We start from the raw sequence: 12,871 nt of genomic DNA, 5'->3' as shown, positions 1-12,871 counted from the left end.
GCAGGGAGTGTGCGTGAGCGGGCTTATGTGAGTGTGGGGTGCGAGTGCGTGTTTGCACAAGTGGAGTTATTTAGTGTGTCATAGAAAGCCACTGGGGGCTGGGCTGGGTGGCCCACGCCTGTCATCCCAGCAGCTCAGGAGGCTGAGGCAGGAGGATCGCCAGGTGGAGGCCAGCCTCAGAAATTTAGCAAAGCCCTGAGCCACTCAGCGCGACCCTGTCTCTAAATAAAATACAAAAAAAGGCAGGAATAGGGTGGCACTGGGTTCGACCCCCAGTGCCAAAAAAAGAAAGAAAGAAAAAAAAAGCAAGGCTCTGGGGAGGTGGTGAGGCTGGCCTCCACCTTGCAATCCTCCTGCCTCAGCCTCCTGAGCTGCTGGGGTGACGGAGGTGGGCCACCCTGCCTAGCACAGGATGGGGTCCAGATCTGAGCCTGGTGGCCAGGGATCAGTGGGCTGTCCCCCTGGGGACTGGGCCTCCCAGTGCTGGGGCCACCTGGAAAAGGGAAGAAAGCCCCCGGGAGTCTATTTTTTGAGGTCACTCTGAGTCATACAAATGCAGAAAGGACCCCTGAAACTGCTCCAATGGCCCAGACACCCCGGGACAGAAGCAAGTTCCTAGGAGTCATTCCTCATTTGCACAGTCAGCTGCCCTGTGCCCTGGACTGTGTCAGGCACACAGAATTGAAAACCGCAGAGAAAACCCAGAACAGCTGTGCTGACTCATTTCCCCTCCGTGTGATGTGGGGTCAGGAGCCCCAAAGCCACAGACCCAGGGTCGATTCCTAGCTCCATCACTGTCACTGGCATTCCACTTCTCCTTCCACACTTGAAGAGCGCAGGGTCAGAATCCATGAGGTCACGCAAGGAGGACCTCAGAACTAAACCAGAGGGAGGGTGCTACTGGGGCGGGAGCTCGGGACCTGCCACTCAGGGCTCCTTGGTAGCAACAGCCACTTGCCATTTTGCTGTCCAGAAAATGACCTGCGCAGGTCTTCTCTTCCTCTGCCTCTGGCTGGTTGTCCTTTTCTTGTTGATTCTTGGGAGCTCTTTATATATTGTTGTCCATCCCATGTGTTGGAAGAGAGCGTCTTTGAAATTCCAGAGTGTCTCCATAACAGAAAATAACTAATTTTAATGGACTCAAAATGATCCATAGTTTCTTTTTTTTATTTATTTTTAACATCTTGTTTAAGCAATCCTTCCCTAGCCAGGCGCAGTGGTGCACACCTCTCATCCCAGCAGCTCAGGAGGCTAAAGTAGGAGGATCGCAAGTTGGAGGCCAGCCTCAGCCACTTAGCGAGTCCCTAAGCAATTCAGTGACACCCTGTCTCTAAAAAAAAAAAAAATACAAAGAAAAAAAAAGGGGGGCTGGGGATGGGGCCTCTAAACTCTCCCAGGAGACAGTTGGAGGTCAGGGCTGGACCTCAAAAGGGAGGTCAGGGCTGGACCTCAAAAGGGAGGTCTGGGCTCTCTTGGGGGTCACTGAGCCCAGAACAGGAAGAACCCTGAGTGGTCCCACAGAAGACAGAGTGGTATAGGAGAGAAGTGAGGTTCAGGGACAGACAGGACTCGCTCCACATTAACTGGCCATTCTGGACCCACACCCAGCTGTGGGTGACCCAGAAGTTCACAAGGAAAGAAGGATCTCAGGTCCCGAGCTCCAGGGAAGGGGGGGGTGCCGCAGGGGGGGACAATGAAAGAGAGTGATTTGGGTCAGGACCACCAACGGCTGGATGAGCTGCTCCCAGCTCTGCCACTGGCCAGCTGGGCAATGGGCAGGTCTCTCCCTCTCTGCAGCCTCAGTTTACCCATCTGTACCACATTAGTGCACCTTCACGGACTGTCAGTACTAGATGACGGCAAGTTAAATGGCAAATAGGACTTTTTTTGGGGGGGGGAAGTATCAGGGATTGAACCCAGGGGTGCTTAACCACGGTGCCACATCCCGATTCAAGACAGGGTCTTAATTACTGAGGCTGGCCTCCAACTTGTGATCCTCCTGCCTCAGCCTCCTGAGCTGCTGAGATGACAGGCGTGCATCTCTGCACTGAGCTGCAAACAGGACTTTTGAAAAAGGTGCTCAGCCTCATTTGGGGACATGAAATATGAAATCCACCATGAAAATCTAGTCTCTACCATGAAGACCTGACTGGACCCAGGGTTGATGGGGGTGGGAGGCAGCAGGGGACAGGGGACATCAGGGCTGGGGCTGTGAACCGGGGCCATCCATCTGGAGAGCTAAATGCACCCCCATGCGCGGCCAGACAGTCCATCCCTGGGTCTAAACGTGCCCAGCAAAGTCACATGGGTGACATGCTCATCAGAGCCCTGAGCAGGGGTCAACCCAGTGCCTGGAGGATCAGCTGCAGAAAGTGCAAGAATCCTACCAAAGTCCCCGAGAACAGCTGCCTGGGAGCAGAGCAAGCAGCACACATGGTGTGATCCCACTTCTGTAATGTCCCCAAACAAGTCACACAAAAGAATATTGCCATTCTGAGAGCCCAACACAAGTGGCCACACCCCAGGAAAAGCCAGGGGAGGCTTAGCACGGCAGAGGGAGGCTGCTAAGGAGATGCAGAGGGGCCCCTGGGACTGTCGAGGGTCACCCTCTGGACGGAGGACACCAGTCACGCTCGGTGCAAACTGTCCCCTGCAGGTCACAGGAGGGGACCCTGCGCGCGCAGCGCTCTCCTCGCCCAGGACAGCGTTTGGGGGGCTCTGTGCTCTGTCGGGGGTGCCTGGTGCTCGCAGGGGCTGGCTGTCCCGCAGGGAGACCTTCGCAGGGCGAGAAGCCTGGTGTCCCACCTTCGGGGACACAGCCCTGAGCGCAGTCGCTAAGGGGCTGGAGCCGCCCCGCTCCCCGGGGGGTCGGGCGCATGGCCAGCTCCTGCGTCCCGCCCGGCTTCCTTCTCTAGGTGGCCAGGATTGGGGTCGTGTCCTCCGAGGCTCCCGCTGCAGGGACCCGGGGCTGGGGACTTGGCTCCCGGGCAGTGTCCCCGAGGGCGCCACCCCACCCCCCACCCCCAGGGCCTGCAGGGGGCCGCGCTTCCCGGCCAGTAGGGGCAGATGCACCGGCGCAGGTGTCCTGCCACCAACAGACGCCGAGGCCGGAGGCCAGGAGCGGGGACACCACCCCGCAGGGCTCGGGCAGGGCGCTGGCCTCCTCCGGCCTCAGTTTACCCTTTGCCCGGTGAACTCCGATCCCCTAGATCGGACCCACAGAGGCCGACTCTGGTTTCTGGAGACGTGCGCCCAGGCCAGCCCGGGCGCCCTGGACTCCCGGGACGCCCCTCTGAGGCCCCGGCGACCACAGCGACTTAAGGCGGGTGGCAGCATCGCCCTTTGAAGACCCGCGGTGGGGCCCGGCTGGAGCGCGGCGCGGGGCAGAGCGCCCTCTGGAGGCCGCGGCGGGTCCCGCCTCCCGCCCCGCCCCCGCCAGCCCCGCCCCCGAGCTCGAGGCGGCGCATGCGCGCGGCGCAGCGCTCCGCGGGCGGCGAGAGCGAGGCCGGTCCGCAGCCGCGCGGCGCTCGGCGCCCCATTCATGCTGGGCAGCGGCAGCGCGGCCACGCAGCGGAGCCCGGGCGCGGCGGCGGCCTCGGCCTGGGCGGCCTGCGCGGCTTCGGCGGCCCCGCGGCGGGGCAGGCGGCGGCGGGGCGGGCGGCGGGGCGCGGCGATGGCCGGCGGCGGGGCGCGCCCCGGGGCAGCCGGTGAGTCGGGGCGCAACTTTCCCCGCGGCGCTGCGCGGGGCGGGTGGGCGGGGAGCGGGGCCGGGAGGACGGCGGCCGGGCCCGGGCGGGGGTCCGGGGCCCGGGGCAGGCGCCCTGCGGGATGCGGGCTGCGGGGGGCGGCCTCCGGCGGGGCGCTCCGCGGGCGGCCGGGCAGGGGGTGTGCGCGGGGGACTGCGGCGCGCGTGTCCGCGCTCCGCGTGTCCCTGCGGCTCCGGCCGGGCGCCCGCGTGTGTCCGGGCGCGGCCGCGGCGCGGGCCCTGAGCTGCCGCGTCCCCGCCCGGCCCGATCGGACCGCGGCCCCAGGCCCAGCGCCCGGCCTCCTCCTCCTCCTCCGCGCGCCCCGGCCACCCGGCCACCCGGCCCCCCGGCCCGCTGAGGTCCTCGGGGCAGCGCTCCGGGGCGGCGCGGCGGGGACGGGCGCTGCCCCCTCCCCAAAGGCAGGAGAGAAAGTTTGCGGCGGCCCCTCCGGGAGGGCCCTGCGGGGGCCCGGTCCGAGCCCGGGCGCCGGATCGCGGGCTCGGACCTCGGGACGCGGCGATCGTCGGGCTGGGCAGGCCCGGGCAGGGCTCGGCGGCGACCGCGGGAGCCCGGGCAGGTCGGGGGGGCTGCGCCCTGGGCGGCCCCGCGCGCCGGGGTGGAAGTTGGAACCGCTTCCTGGGGACCGCCGCCCGCCCCCGCCTCCTCTGGCCCCGGGTGCCGGGAGCTGGGCGCTGGGTCCAGCCCAGGCCCGCAGGGCCGCCACGGGGCTGGCAGGGGGCGGTGCGGGTGGCACCCGGGAGGCCAGCCCTGCTTGGGCCTCCTCGGCCTCCCCCCCGCCCCAGCAGGGCCTCCCCAGGGTCATTTCGCTTCCTTCGGAGGCTGCCCATGGCCTCCAGGACGGTCCCGGGCCTGGTGTGCAACGTAGCTGGCGGCGGCGGCCGGCTGATCCGGGGCTGCCTCCAGGAAGCGGGAGCAGGGGACTCCAGGGAGGCCCTTGTGCCCCTTGTGAGATCCCGGCTGCAGCCCGGGATGGAGGGTGAGAGGGGCTGCTTGGTGCCCTGAGCTACCTTTGCGTGTCTGTGGGGTGCTGGGGCCACGCCCCTTGAAAGAAAGGGGTGTGTGTGGGGGGATGGGACATGGCCGAGCCTCTGTCCCCTCAGTCCCGCTCCTGCCGCGGGCTGGCTGGCCTGGGCTGCGGTGCTGGCTCACCTCCTCATCCCAGTCCGAGTGGGGTGGGGCTCATCGGTGCTCCCCGGGTCCTTGGGGAGCATGCCCCAGGTCCCCTGCCTCCCCACTGGTTTGGGGTGTGCGGGAGAGGAATGGGGCAGAGCTAGGTGTGCCCCGGTTCTGCCTGGCCCTGAAGGAGGTCCCCAGTCCCAGGCATGCCCCAGGCAGAGAGGCCAACCCGAGAGTCTGCTTCAGGGTCAGGCGTCCGGGCACCTGGGACCGCGGAAAGGCATTGCAGTCAGAGGGGGGACAGGCAAGGGCGGAGGCCGGGGTCTTGCAAGCCCTGTGTGGCTCAGCTGGGTGACTGCTGGGCCCCTAGGTCATTGCCTGCCTGTTTGGTGCCCCCCGGGGAAGATGCTCATGTCTGGAGCATGTTAGAGCAGCTGGGCAGAGGAGAGGGCACCCCCAGAGCCAATCGCGAGCAGCTGGCACTTTTTCTGAGAGCAGAACAGCAAGGTGTCTCCAGGTCCTGCCTGGTCCCGTAGGGCTGATGGGGATCAGGGCCACTTGGAACCACCTTCTGTGTCCTCCGATGGGGGGAGGTGGGGGTGACCAGGGCAGCCCCCTTTCTGGATGCCGCTGGAAATACCTCTGGGCACGGTGTGATTGTCTTCCATGTCCCCCCACGTCCCCACCTGTCCAAGCCCCGGAAGGATCCAGAGTGGGAGGGCATCGGTTGTCATCCCTCTGAGGTCTTTGTTTCTTGGGCCAAAAAAGGAGCCGTGGTGTCATCCAGGTCTGGGAGAGGGAAGGGGACATTGGTCTGCATGCCCCACTGGAGGGCCGGTCCCATGCAGTCCAGGCGTGGAGTCCCCCCCCCCCCCCCCAGGTCACAGCGCTGCACCTGCCTGTAGCTTGGCTCCTCTTGGTGGCTGGTCCCGTTCGGTACACCCAACACCCGCTCTGCCCTCCTGGCCTGGCTCTGACTCAGCCTGGCACCGACCCCATCTGCGTGTCCAGCAGATCCCGTGCCAGGTCTCTCCTCCTGCTGCCCTGCGCCACAGAATCGCCCCTCGTCACCTACCATTGTGCCCAATATGCCTGGTCCTTCCAGTGAGACCCCCTAGGGCAGCCTCTGCAGGCCACAGTGGCTGGCCCGCATCCCTCCCTTCTCCATGGAGGACAGCATCTACGGGTCCTCTCTGCACCCAAGCGCACCTTTGGGTACTTTTTCCTGGGCACACCTCAGGCCTGGGGCAGTCGCGCCTTTGCAGATTTCCTAGGTGTCCCAGGGTCTGCAGAAGCTCTGGATCTGGCCCCTACCTTGCTGGGACTAGCTGGGTGACCTTGGGTCTGTCTGAGCCCTGAGTCCTGTATCTCTAAGATACAGAAAGTAGCCCAAGCCTTGTCCTGTGTGGCCTTTGTTAGACGGTGGGTGTGAGGGAGCCACCATAGGCCTGGGATCCCCTCCTTCCCTGGCTGGCAATCGGGTGCGCCCCCGCCCCAGGCCAGTTCTTTCCTTGGGAGGAGACAGAGTGGGCCCTGGGCCAGGCTGGAGTTGGGATGGTGGCTTCTTCAGCCGGGTCCCTCCTGTTTAATATAAAAAGTAGAGCCCATAATTGCATTAAGACGTGTATAATTATCCCGGAGGAGGGGAGAGCCCGGCCCCTGGTAATTGCAGGGCTGCTTTGAACTGATAAACGGTGAGTGATTCATGTTTTCTTTGGAGTTCCAATGCGCTCAGCTCGCAGCCCAGGGCCGCTGCTGCCTCGGCGGGGAACCTGTTTCCTGGCTCCCTGGTCCGCCTCAGGCCTCTAGTGGGGGCGGTGGAGGATCCTCTCCCAACTGCTGAGCTTGGGGTGATGTCAATGACCAGGAAAGGCAACGAACAGCGTGCTGGGAGGAGCCCAAACGTGCTTCTGCTCTGAGAGTCGAGCCAAAGCGCTTTGCTGCCCTGAGTCTCAGTTTCCACACCTGAGCAGCAGATGGGCACTGGACAGAAGGTGGGGGCAAGAGGAGAGAGGCAGACAATACTCGTGTATTTATTATTATTATTATTATTATAATGGGGCTTGAATCCAGGGGCACTGAACCCCTGAGCCCCATCCCCAGCCCTTTCTGTATTTTATTTAGAGACAGGGTCTCGCTGAGTTGCTCAGGGCCTTGATATGTTGCTGAGGCTGGCCTCCAACTTTTGATCCTCCTGCCTCGGCCTCCTGAGCTGCAGGGATTAGAGGCATTCACCACCAGGCCCAGCTTCACTCAAGTGTTTTTTGAGGTCCCCTGGATCCCGGGCTTGGCTTTGGGGATATAGTGGCGAACCACACCTAACCAGACCCTCCTGTGTCAGAGCTGCCACTCTGTCAGAGTCAGTGTCTGGGAACAATAGGTAACAAAAACCGTTAACAAGCCTCCTGCCACAGACTAAAACAGGGGACTGGGCACTGTTAGCCGGTGCCTTCAGGGAGCAGTTCATGGGAGATGTCTCAGGTGACACCCGAGCTGGACTGTAGCAAAAGTCATCATCTTTAGGCCTCAGTTATTCCACCTGAGAAATGGGGCTGCCCGGCCACAGGGAGGGCATTGGCTGGGAGTCAGGAGGAAGGTATCTACAGCCCTGGGGTTCAGCCAGGAGTGGGGAGAGGCCCCCAATACATGGGCAGGCCACCCTCTTCCTCTCATCCAGGTGAGGAACTGTGTGGTAAACTGAGGCTGGGGAAGGGGCGCGTAGTGAGAGTCTGGGTTGGACCCAGTGCCTGGGCACCAGTGCCCATGCTGGGAGGAGGTGACCCCCAGAGTCAGCGGGGTGCCACGGCAGGATCTGATAGTCACGCCAAGGTCTGGGGGATGGTGACCTCGTGTGCAGGTCAGAAAAGCCGTCCAGCCTGCTGCAGGGGTGCTGCTTATGCTGAGAGGCGCGGCCTGTGTGGCCGCAGGATTGTGGGGTTCTTGTGGGGCCCCTGAGTGGGGCCAGCCTGGGCCATGGCTGCGGAAAGCCGCAGGGGAGTGCGGCTCATTGGAGAGCGCTTGGTGCGCACCGGGCACAGGCCCTGGCCCCATGCTGCGCCCACCCTGGTACTTGGTCAGGAGGTGGGTTCTGTACTTTCGGGGCATGTTCCCCGTGGGCGCCCAGGAGAGGCCTGTGGGATGGAACCGGGCTGCCCTCAGGGGGACCTGTGAGAGCAGGCTTTGGGGACACATCCTGAAGGTCCACTTACCCCGGGGGTAGCCCTGTGTTTGGGTGGGGACTCAAGGGGGCCTGGAAGTGGAGCTGGGAACGAGCTCAGAAGCCCGCCTGTGTCCAGCTTTTATAGGGCAACGGTGGTGCGCGTCCCCCGCAGCCCCAGCCAGAGAAGGTGTCACTGGGAATGAGTACCTTGGGGCCAGGGGTCTGTCTCCCTAGGGCGTAGTCAGGCTCTGAATCAGAGGTTGATCCTGTCCAAGTTGCAATGTCAGCTGTGACTCCAGTCTAGACCCCAGGCCCTTGTGACCCCCAGGGGTGGTTCCCCTCTGCCAGCAGTGGCAGGGCATAGGCATGGAATTGGCGCAAGCAGGTGTCCTGTGCTGCTTGTGGTAACCACTGCTTGGTCTCCGTGACACCTGGTTCACCCCTGGCTGCCTGCAGGGCCCCAGCCAGGAGGGTGACCTCTCTTAGCTTCTGGCTCCCTGCAGGGAGGAGCGGCCCTTCCTCCTGGAATGTGGTAGAGGGGTCCGCGCAGGATGCGCGCACGCTGGACAGGACGTGCGTGCTTTGCGCGCGCTCTGCGCCCAGGCCAGGAGGGTGACCTCTCCTAGCTTCTGGCTCTCTGCCGGGAGCAGCAGCCCTTCCTCCTGGAGTGCGGTGAAGGGGTCCGCGCAGGATGCGTGCACTGGACCGGACGTGCGTGCTTTGCGCGCGCTCTGCGCCCATATGCCAGGAGGGTGACCTCTCCCAGCTAGCTTTTGGCTCTCTGCCGGGAGCAGCAGCCCTTCCTCCTGGAGTGCGGTGAAGGGGTCCGCGGAGGATGCGCGTTGGGAGTCCGCGCAGGATGCGCGCGCGCTGGACAGGACGTGCGTGCTTTGCGCGCACTCTGTGCCCAGGCCAGGAGGGTGACCTCTCCTAGCTTCTGGCTCTCTGCCGGGAGCAGCAGCCCTTCCTCCTGGAGTGCGGTGAAGGGGTCCCGGCAGGATGCGTGCGCGCTGGACAGGACGTGCGTGCTCTTTGCGCGCGTGCTGCGCTCATGCTCACCGGCCTTCTCCTGCCCCTTCTCCCCCAGGGCTGTGGCTCGCCGCCCCGTGATGCTCGCCCCTGCAGGACCTGAGCACCGAGGCCCAAGCCCCGGGCGCGCCATGCCGCTGCCACCTCTGCGCCCGCAGGCGCTCTCCATGCTGCTGCCCCTGCTGCTGTTAGGGGGCCTTTGGGTGGCTGCAGGCTCGCCCAGGACGGACGGGACCCCGCCACCTGCCTTCCGCACCTTCGTGGCCAGCGACTGGGGCCTCACCCACCTGGTGGTGCACGAGCAGACGGGCGAGGTGTACGTGGGCGCGGTGAACCGCATCTACAAGCTGTCGGGGAACCTGACGCTGCTGCGGGCGCACGTGACGGGCCCCGTGGAGGACAACGAGAAGTGCTACCCGCCGCCCAGCGTGCAGTCGTGCCCGCACGGCCTGGGCAGCACGGACAACGTGAACAAGCTGCTGTTGCTGGACTATGCCGCCAACCGCTTGCTGGCTTGTGGCAGCGCGTCGCAGGGCATCTGCCAGTTCCTGCGCCTCGACGACCTCTTCAAGCTGGGCGAGCCTCACCACCGCAAGGAGCACTACCTGTCGAGCGTGCGCGAGGCGGGCAGCATGGCCGGGGTGCTGATCGCCGGGACCCCCGGCCAGGGCCAGGCCAAACTCTTCGTGGGGACCCCCATCGACGGCAAATCGGAGTACTTTCCCACGCTGTCAAGCCGGCGGCTCATGGCCAACGAGGAGGACGCGGACATGTTCGGCTTCGTGTACCAGGATGAGTTCGTGTCATCGCAGCTCAAGATCCCGTCGGACACCCTGTCCAAGTTCCCCGCCTTTGACATCTACTACGTGTACAGCTTTCGCAGCGAGCAGTTCGTGTACTACCTCACGCTGCAGCTGGACACCCAGCTCACGTCCCCCGACGCCGCCGGCGAGCACTTCTTCACCTCCAAGATCGTGCGCCTGTGCGTCGACGACCCCAAGTTCTACTCGTACGTCGAGTTCCCCATCGGCTGCCAGCAGGCGGGCGTCGAGTACCGCCTGGTGCAGGACGCCTACCTGAGCCGGCCTGGCCACGCGCTGGCCCGCCAGCTGGGTCTGACCGACGACGAGGACGTGCTGTTCACCGTGTTCGCCCAGGGCCAGAAGAACCGGGTCAAGCCACCCAAGGAGTCGGCGCTCTGCCTCTTCACGCTGCGCGCCATCAAGGAGAAGATCAAGGAGCGCATCCAGTCCTGCTACCGCGGAGAGGGCAAGCTCTCGCTGCCCTGGTTGCTCAACAAGGAGCTGGGCTGCATCAACTCGGTGAGTGCGCGGCGGCTGGACGTGACCTTGACCAGGGCTGTGGCCTTGACCAGGGCCCGGCCCCTCCCCCAGGGATGGACCCCAGGGGCGCTTAACCCCTGAGCCCCGTCCCCAGCCCTTTTTAGATTTTATTGAGAGACAGGGTCTCGCTGAGTGGCTCAGGGCCTGGCTAAAGTGGCTGAGGCTGGCCTCCACCTTGCGATCCTCCTGCCTCGGCCTCCAGAGCCCCTGGGGATGACAGGTGTGCGTCCCCGCGTCCAGTTCTTGTTCACATACCAGGGTGGCTCCTGCTGTGTCCAGGCCCTGCCCTTGGCCGCCTGTGAGGCAAGGACTGCTGCTGTCCTGTGTTGCAGGGGGTCATGCTGACCCCCAGATCCTCTTTCTAGCCATGACAGTGCCCTGCCAGGTGTTGGGGAGATGGGGTAACGGCACCCTGCCCAAATGGCCCACAAGCCCCTGGGGACATGGGATGGGTCATCCACAGCGTGCTTGGCCCCATGTGGGGTGCTGGCCAGCTGGCTCCTGTCCCTGATTTTCAGACAAGGGGACTGAGGCTCAAGGAGATGTGTGGACCTGACTCCGGTCTTAAGAGGCAGCGCTGGGCCTCGCCCGAGTGGGCACCATCTTTAGAGCCTTCATCTTTCCCTCATGTTTTCCTGGCTGTATGCCTCTCTCCTGGGCCCTCCTGTCACCCACAGTGGGGCCAGATGACCGTCCCCAACAGGCCATGCTTGTGCCCTCCAGAGACAGTGGGCCTGATGCTGCCCCAGCTGGGCCTCCCCTGTGCTGGGCTGCAGCCTCCAACACCTACTGACAGGGGCCAGGCCTCGGCTGCTCCTCCATGTTCCCGCGCTCAGGTCGAGGGAACCATTAAGGTCGCTTTTCTTAGTCCCAGGGATTGAACCCAGGGGCGCTCAACCCCTGAGCCCCGTCCCCAGCCCTTTTTATATTTCATTGAGACACAGGGTCTCACTGAGTGGCTGAGGCTGGCCTCCACCTTGCGATCCTCCTGCCTCAGCCTCCAGAGCTGCTGGGATGACAGGCTCAGTCAGACTAAGGGACTCGTTCAGGGGAAGTGGGACTCTGCCCAGCTCTGCCCTGAGCCCTCTGCTACCGCTGCCTGGGGCCTGCTAGGTAGCCCAGGAAAACCTGTCCCTCTCTGATTTCCGTCCTCCTGGGTCCCAACTAGGACAGGCACTGGCTCTTCTTGGGGCGCAGCGGGGTGGCCAGGGTCCCTCCCGCTCCTCTTTCTCGTGTGTGGTCGGGGTTCTGAGTGCCTTTGGTGGATATGGCTGTCCCCTCCCCGTGGCCTTTTGAGGAAGGAGTGGGGACACGGAAGCCTAGAGGGGGTGCTTCACCCTGGCTGCTCCGTGCCCTGTCCCCAGACCTGGGAGGTGTCCTGTGTGCCTGGGGTGGTTCCCAGGCACCCCCAGCCCTGACCTAGCTTCCCTGCTCTGGCTCATCAGTGGCCTGTCCCATCCCCTTTCCTCTCCCTGTGCCCTGTCTCTCCTCCTCGGCTTCGCAGTGGGACGGCCCCCCAGCTGTCCCCCCCGCCATCTCCGGGGCCTCGGGATCGATGGCTTCCTGCATGCCCCTCCCTTTGCCTTTGGATGCCACTGGCTGTCCTGTCTGAACTGGATCCTGTCTGTCTCGACACCCCCTCTGGTGGCCAGGGCCACACCTCTCCAGAGGAGGGACTGTGCTGTCACCCCCTCCCCACCTGTCCCCTCCTCTCCTGTCCATCGCTGGCCAGACCCCTGAGGCCACCTGCTACACGGGTCGCCTGTCCTTCCTTCCCCAGGGACCCAGAGTTAGGCGCAGGGCCAGTGGGTGGGTGGGCCCGGGAGGCGGGTTCCTAGCGCCCACAGCCTCGGCCTCCCTTTCCCAGTCTGTGAAATGGGCCTGCAGTCTCTCGCATCTGGGGACCTCTGTGGGGCTGGAGTGGCCGTGCTCAGGGAGGAGGCTCACCTGTCCTTCCCTGCAGCCCCTGCAGATCGACGACGACTTCTGCGGACAGGACTTCAACCAGCCCCTGGGGGGCACGGTCACCATCGAGGGCACGCCCCTGTTTGTGGACAAGGACGACGGACTGACCGCTGTGGCTGCCTACGACTACCGGGGCCGCACTGTGGTGTTCACCGGGACGCGCAGCGGCCGCATCCGCAAGGTAGGCTGCTGCGGGGGGCGGTGGCCGGGGGCAGTGAACGCCCCATCCCAAGCACAAGGACGGCGCTGAGTGGCTGAGGCTGGCCTCCACCTTGCCATCCTCCTGCCTCAGCCTCCTGAGCCACTGGGATGACAGGCGTGGGCCATCGCACCAGGTGGAACCATTACACTTTCCTGCGGGTGACCCCAGGCTCAGTCAGATTAAGGGACTTGTTCAGGGACAGTGGGACTCTGCCCAGCTCTGCCCTGAGCCCTCTGCTGCCACTTCCGCTGGTGGAGGAGGAGTGTGGGGACGTCACTCTGGGCCAGGC

General features: G+C 64.3%; 1 protein-coding gene across 1 annotated transcript in view; it reads left to right on the top strand.

Annotated features, from left to right (window-relative positions):
• Positions 1–9,155: 9,155 nt before the first annotated feature.
• Positions 9,156–12,871, top strand: part of Plxna1 (plexin A1) — a 42,909-nt gene continuing 39,193 nt past the window's right edge. The window contains exons 1-2 of the mRNA XM_027954478.3: positions 9,156–10,394; positions 12,379–12,561. Of these exons, the coding sequence (XP_027810279.2) occupies positions 9,204–10,394; positions 12,379–12,561 (1,374 nt within the window). The 5' untranslated portion in view covers positions 9,156–9,203. The remainder of the gene's footprint in view (positions 10,395–12,378; positions 12,562–12,871) is intronic.

Source organism: Marmota flaviventris, chromosome 20, assembly GCF_047511675.1.
Source record: "Marmota flaviventris isolate mMarFla1 chromosome 20, mMarFla1.hap1, whole genome shotgun sequence".
NCBI lineage: Eukaryota > Metazoa > Chordata > Mammalia > Rodentia > Sciuridae > Marmota > Marmota flaviventris.
Note: the sequence above shows the minus strand (reverse complement) of the source record. Positions and strands in the feature narration are given on the sequence as shown.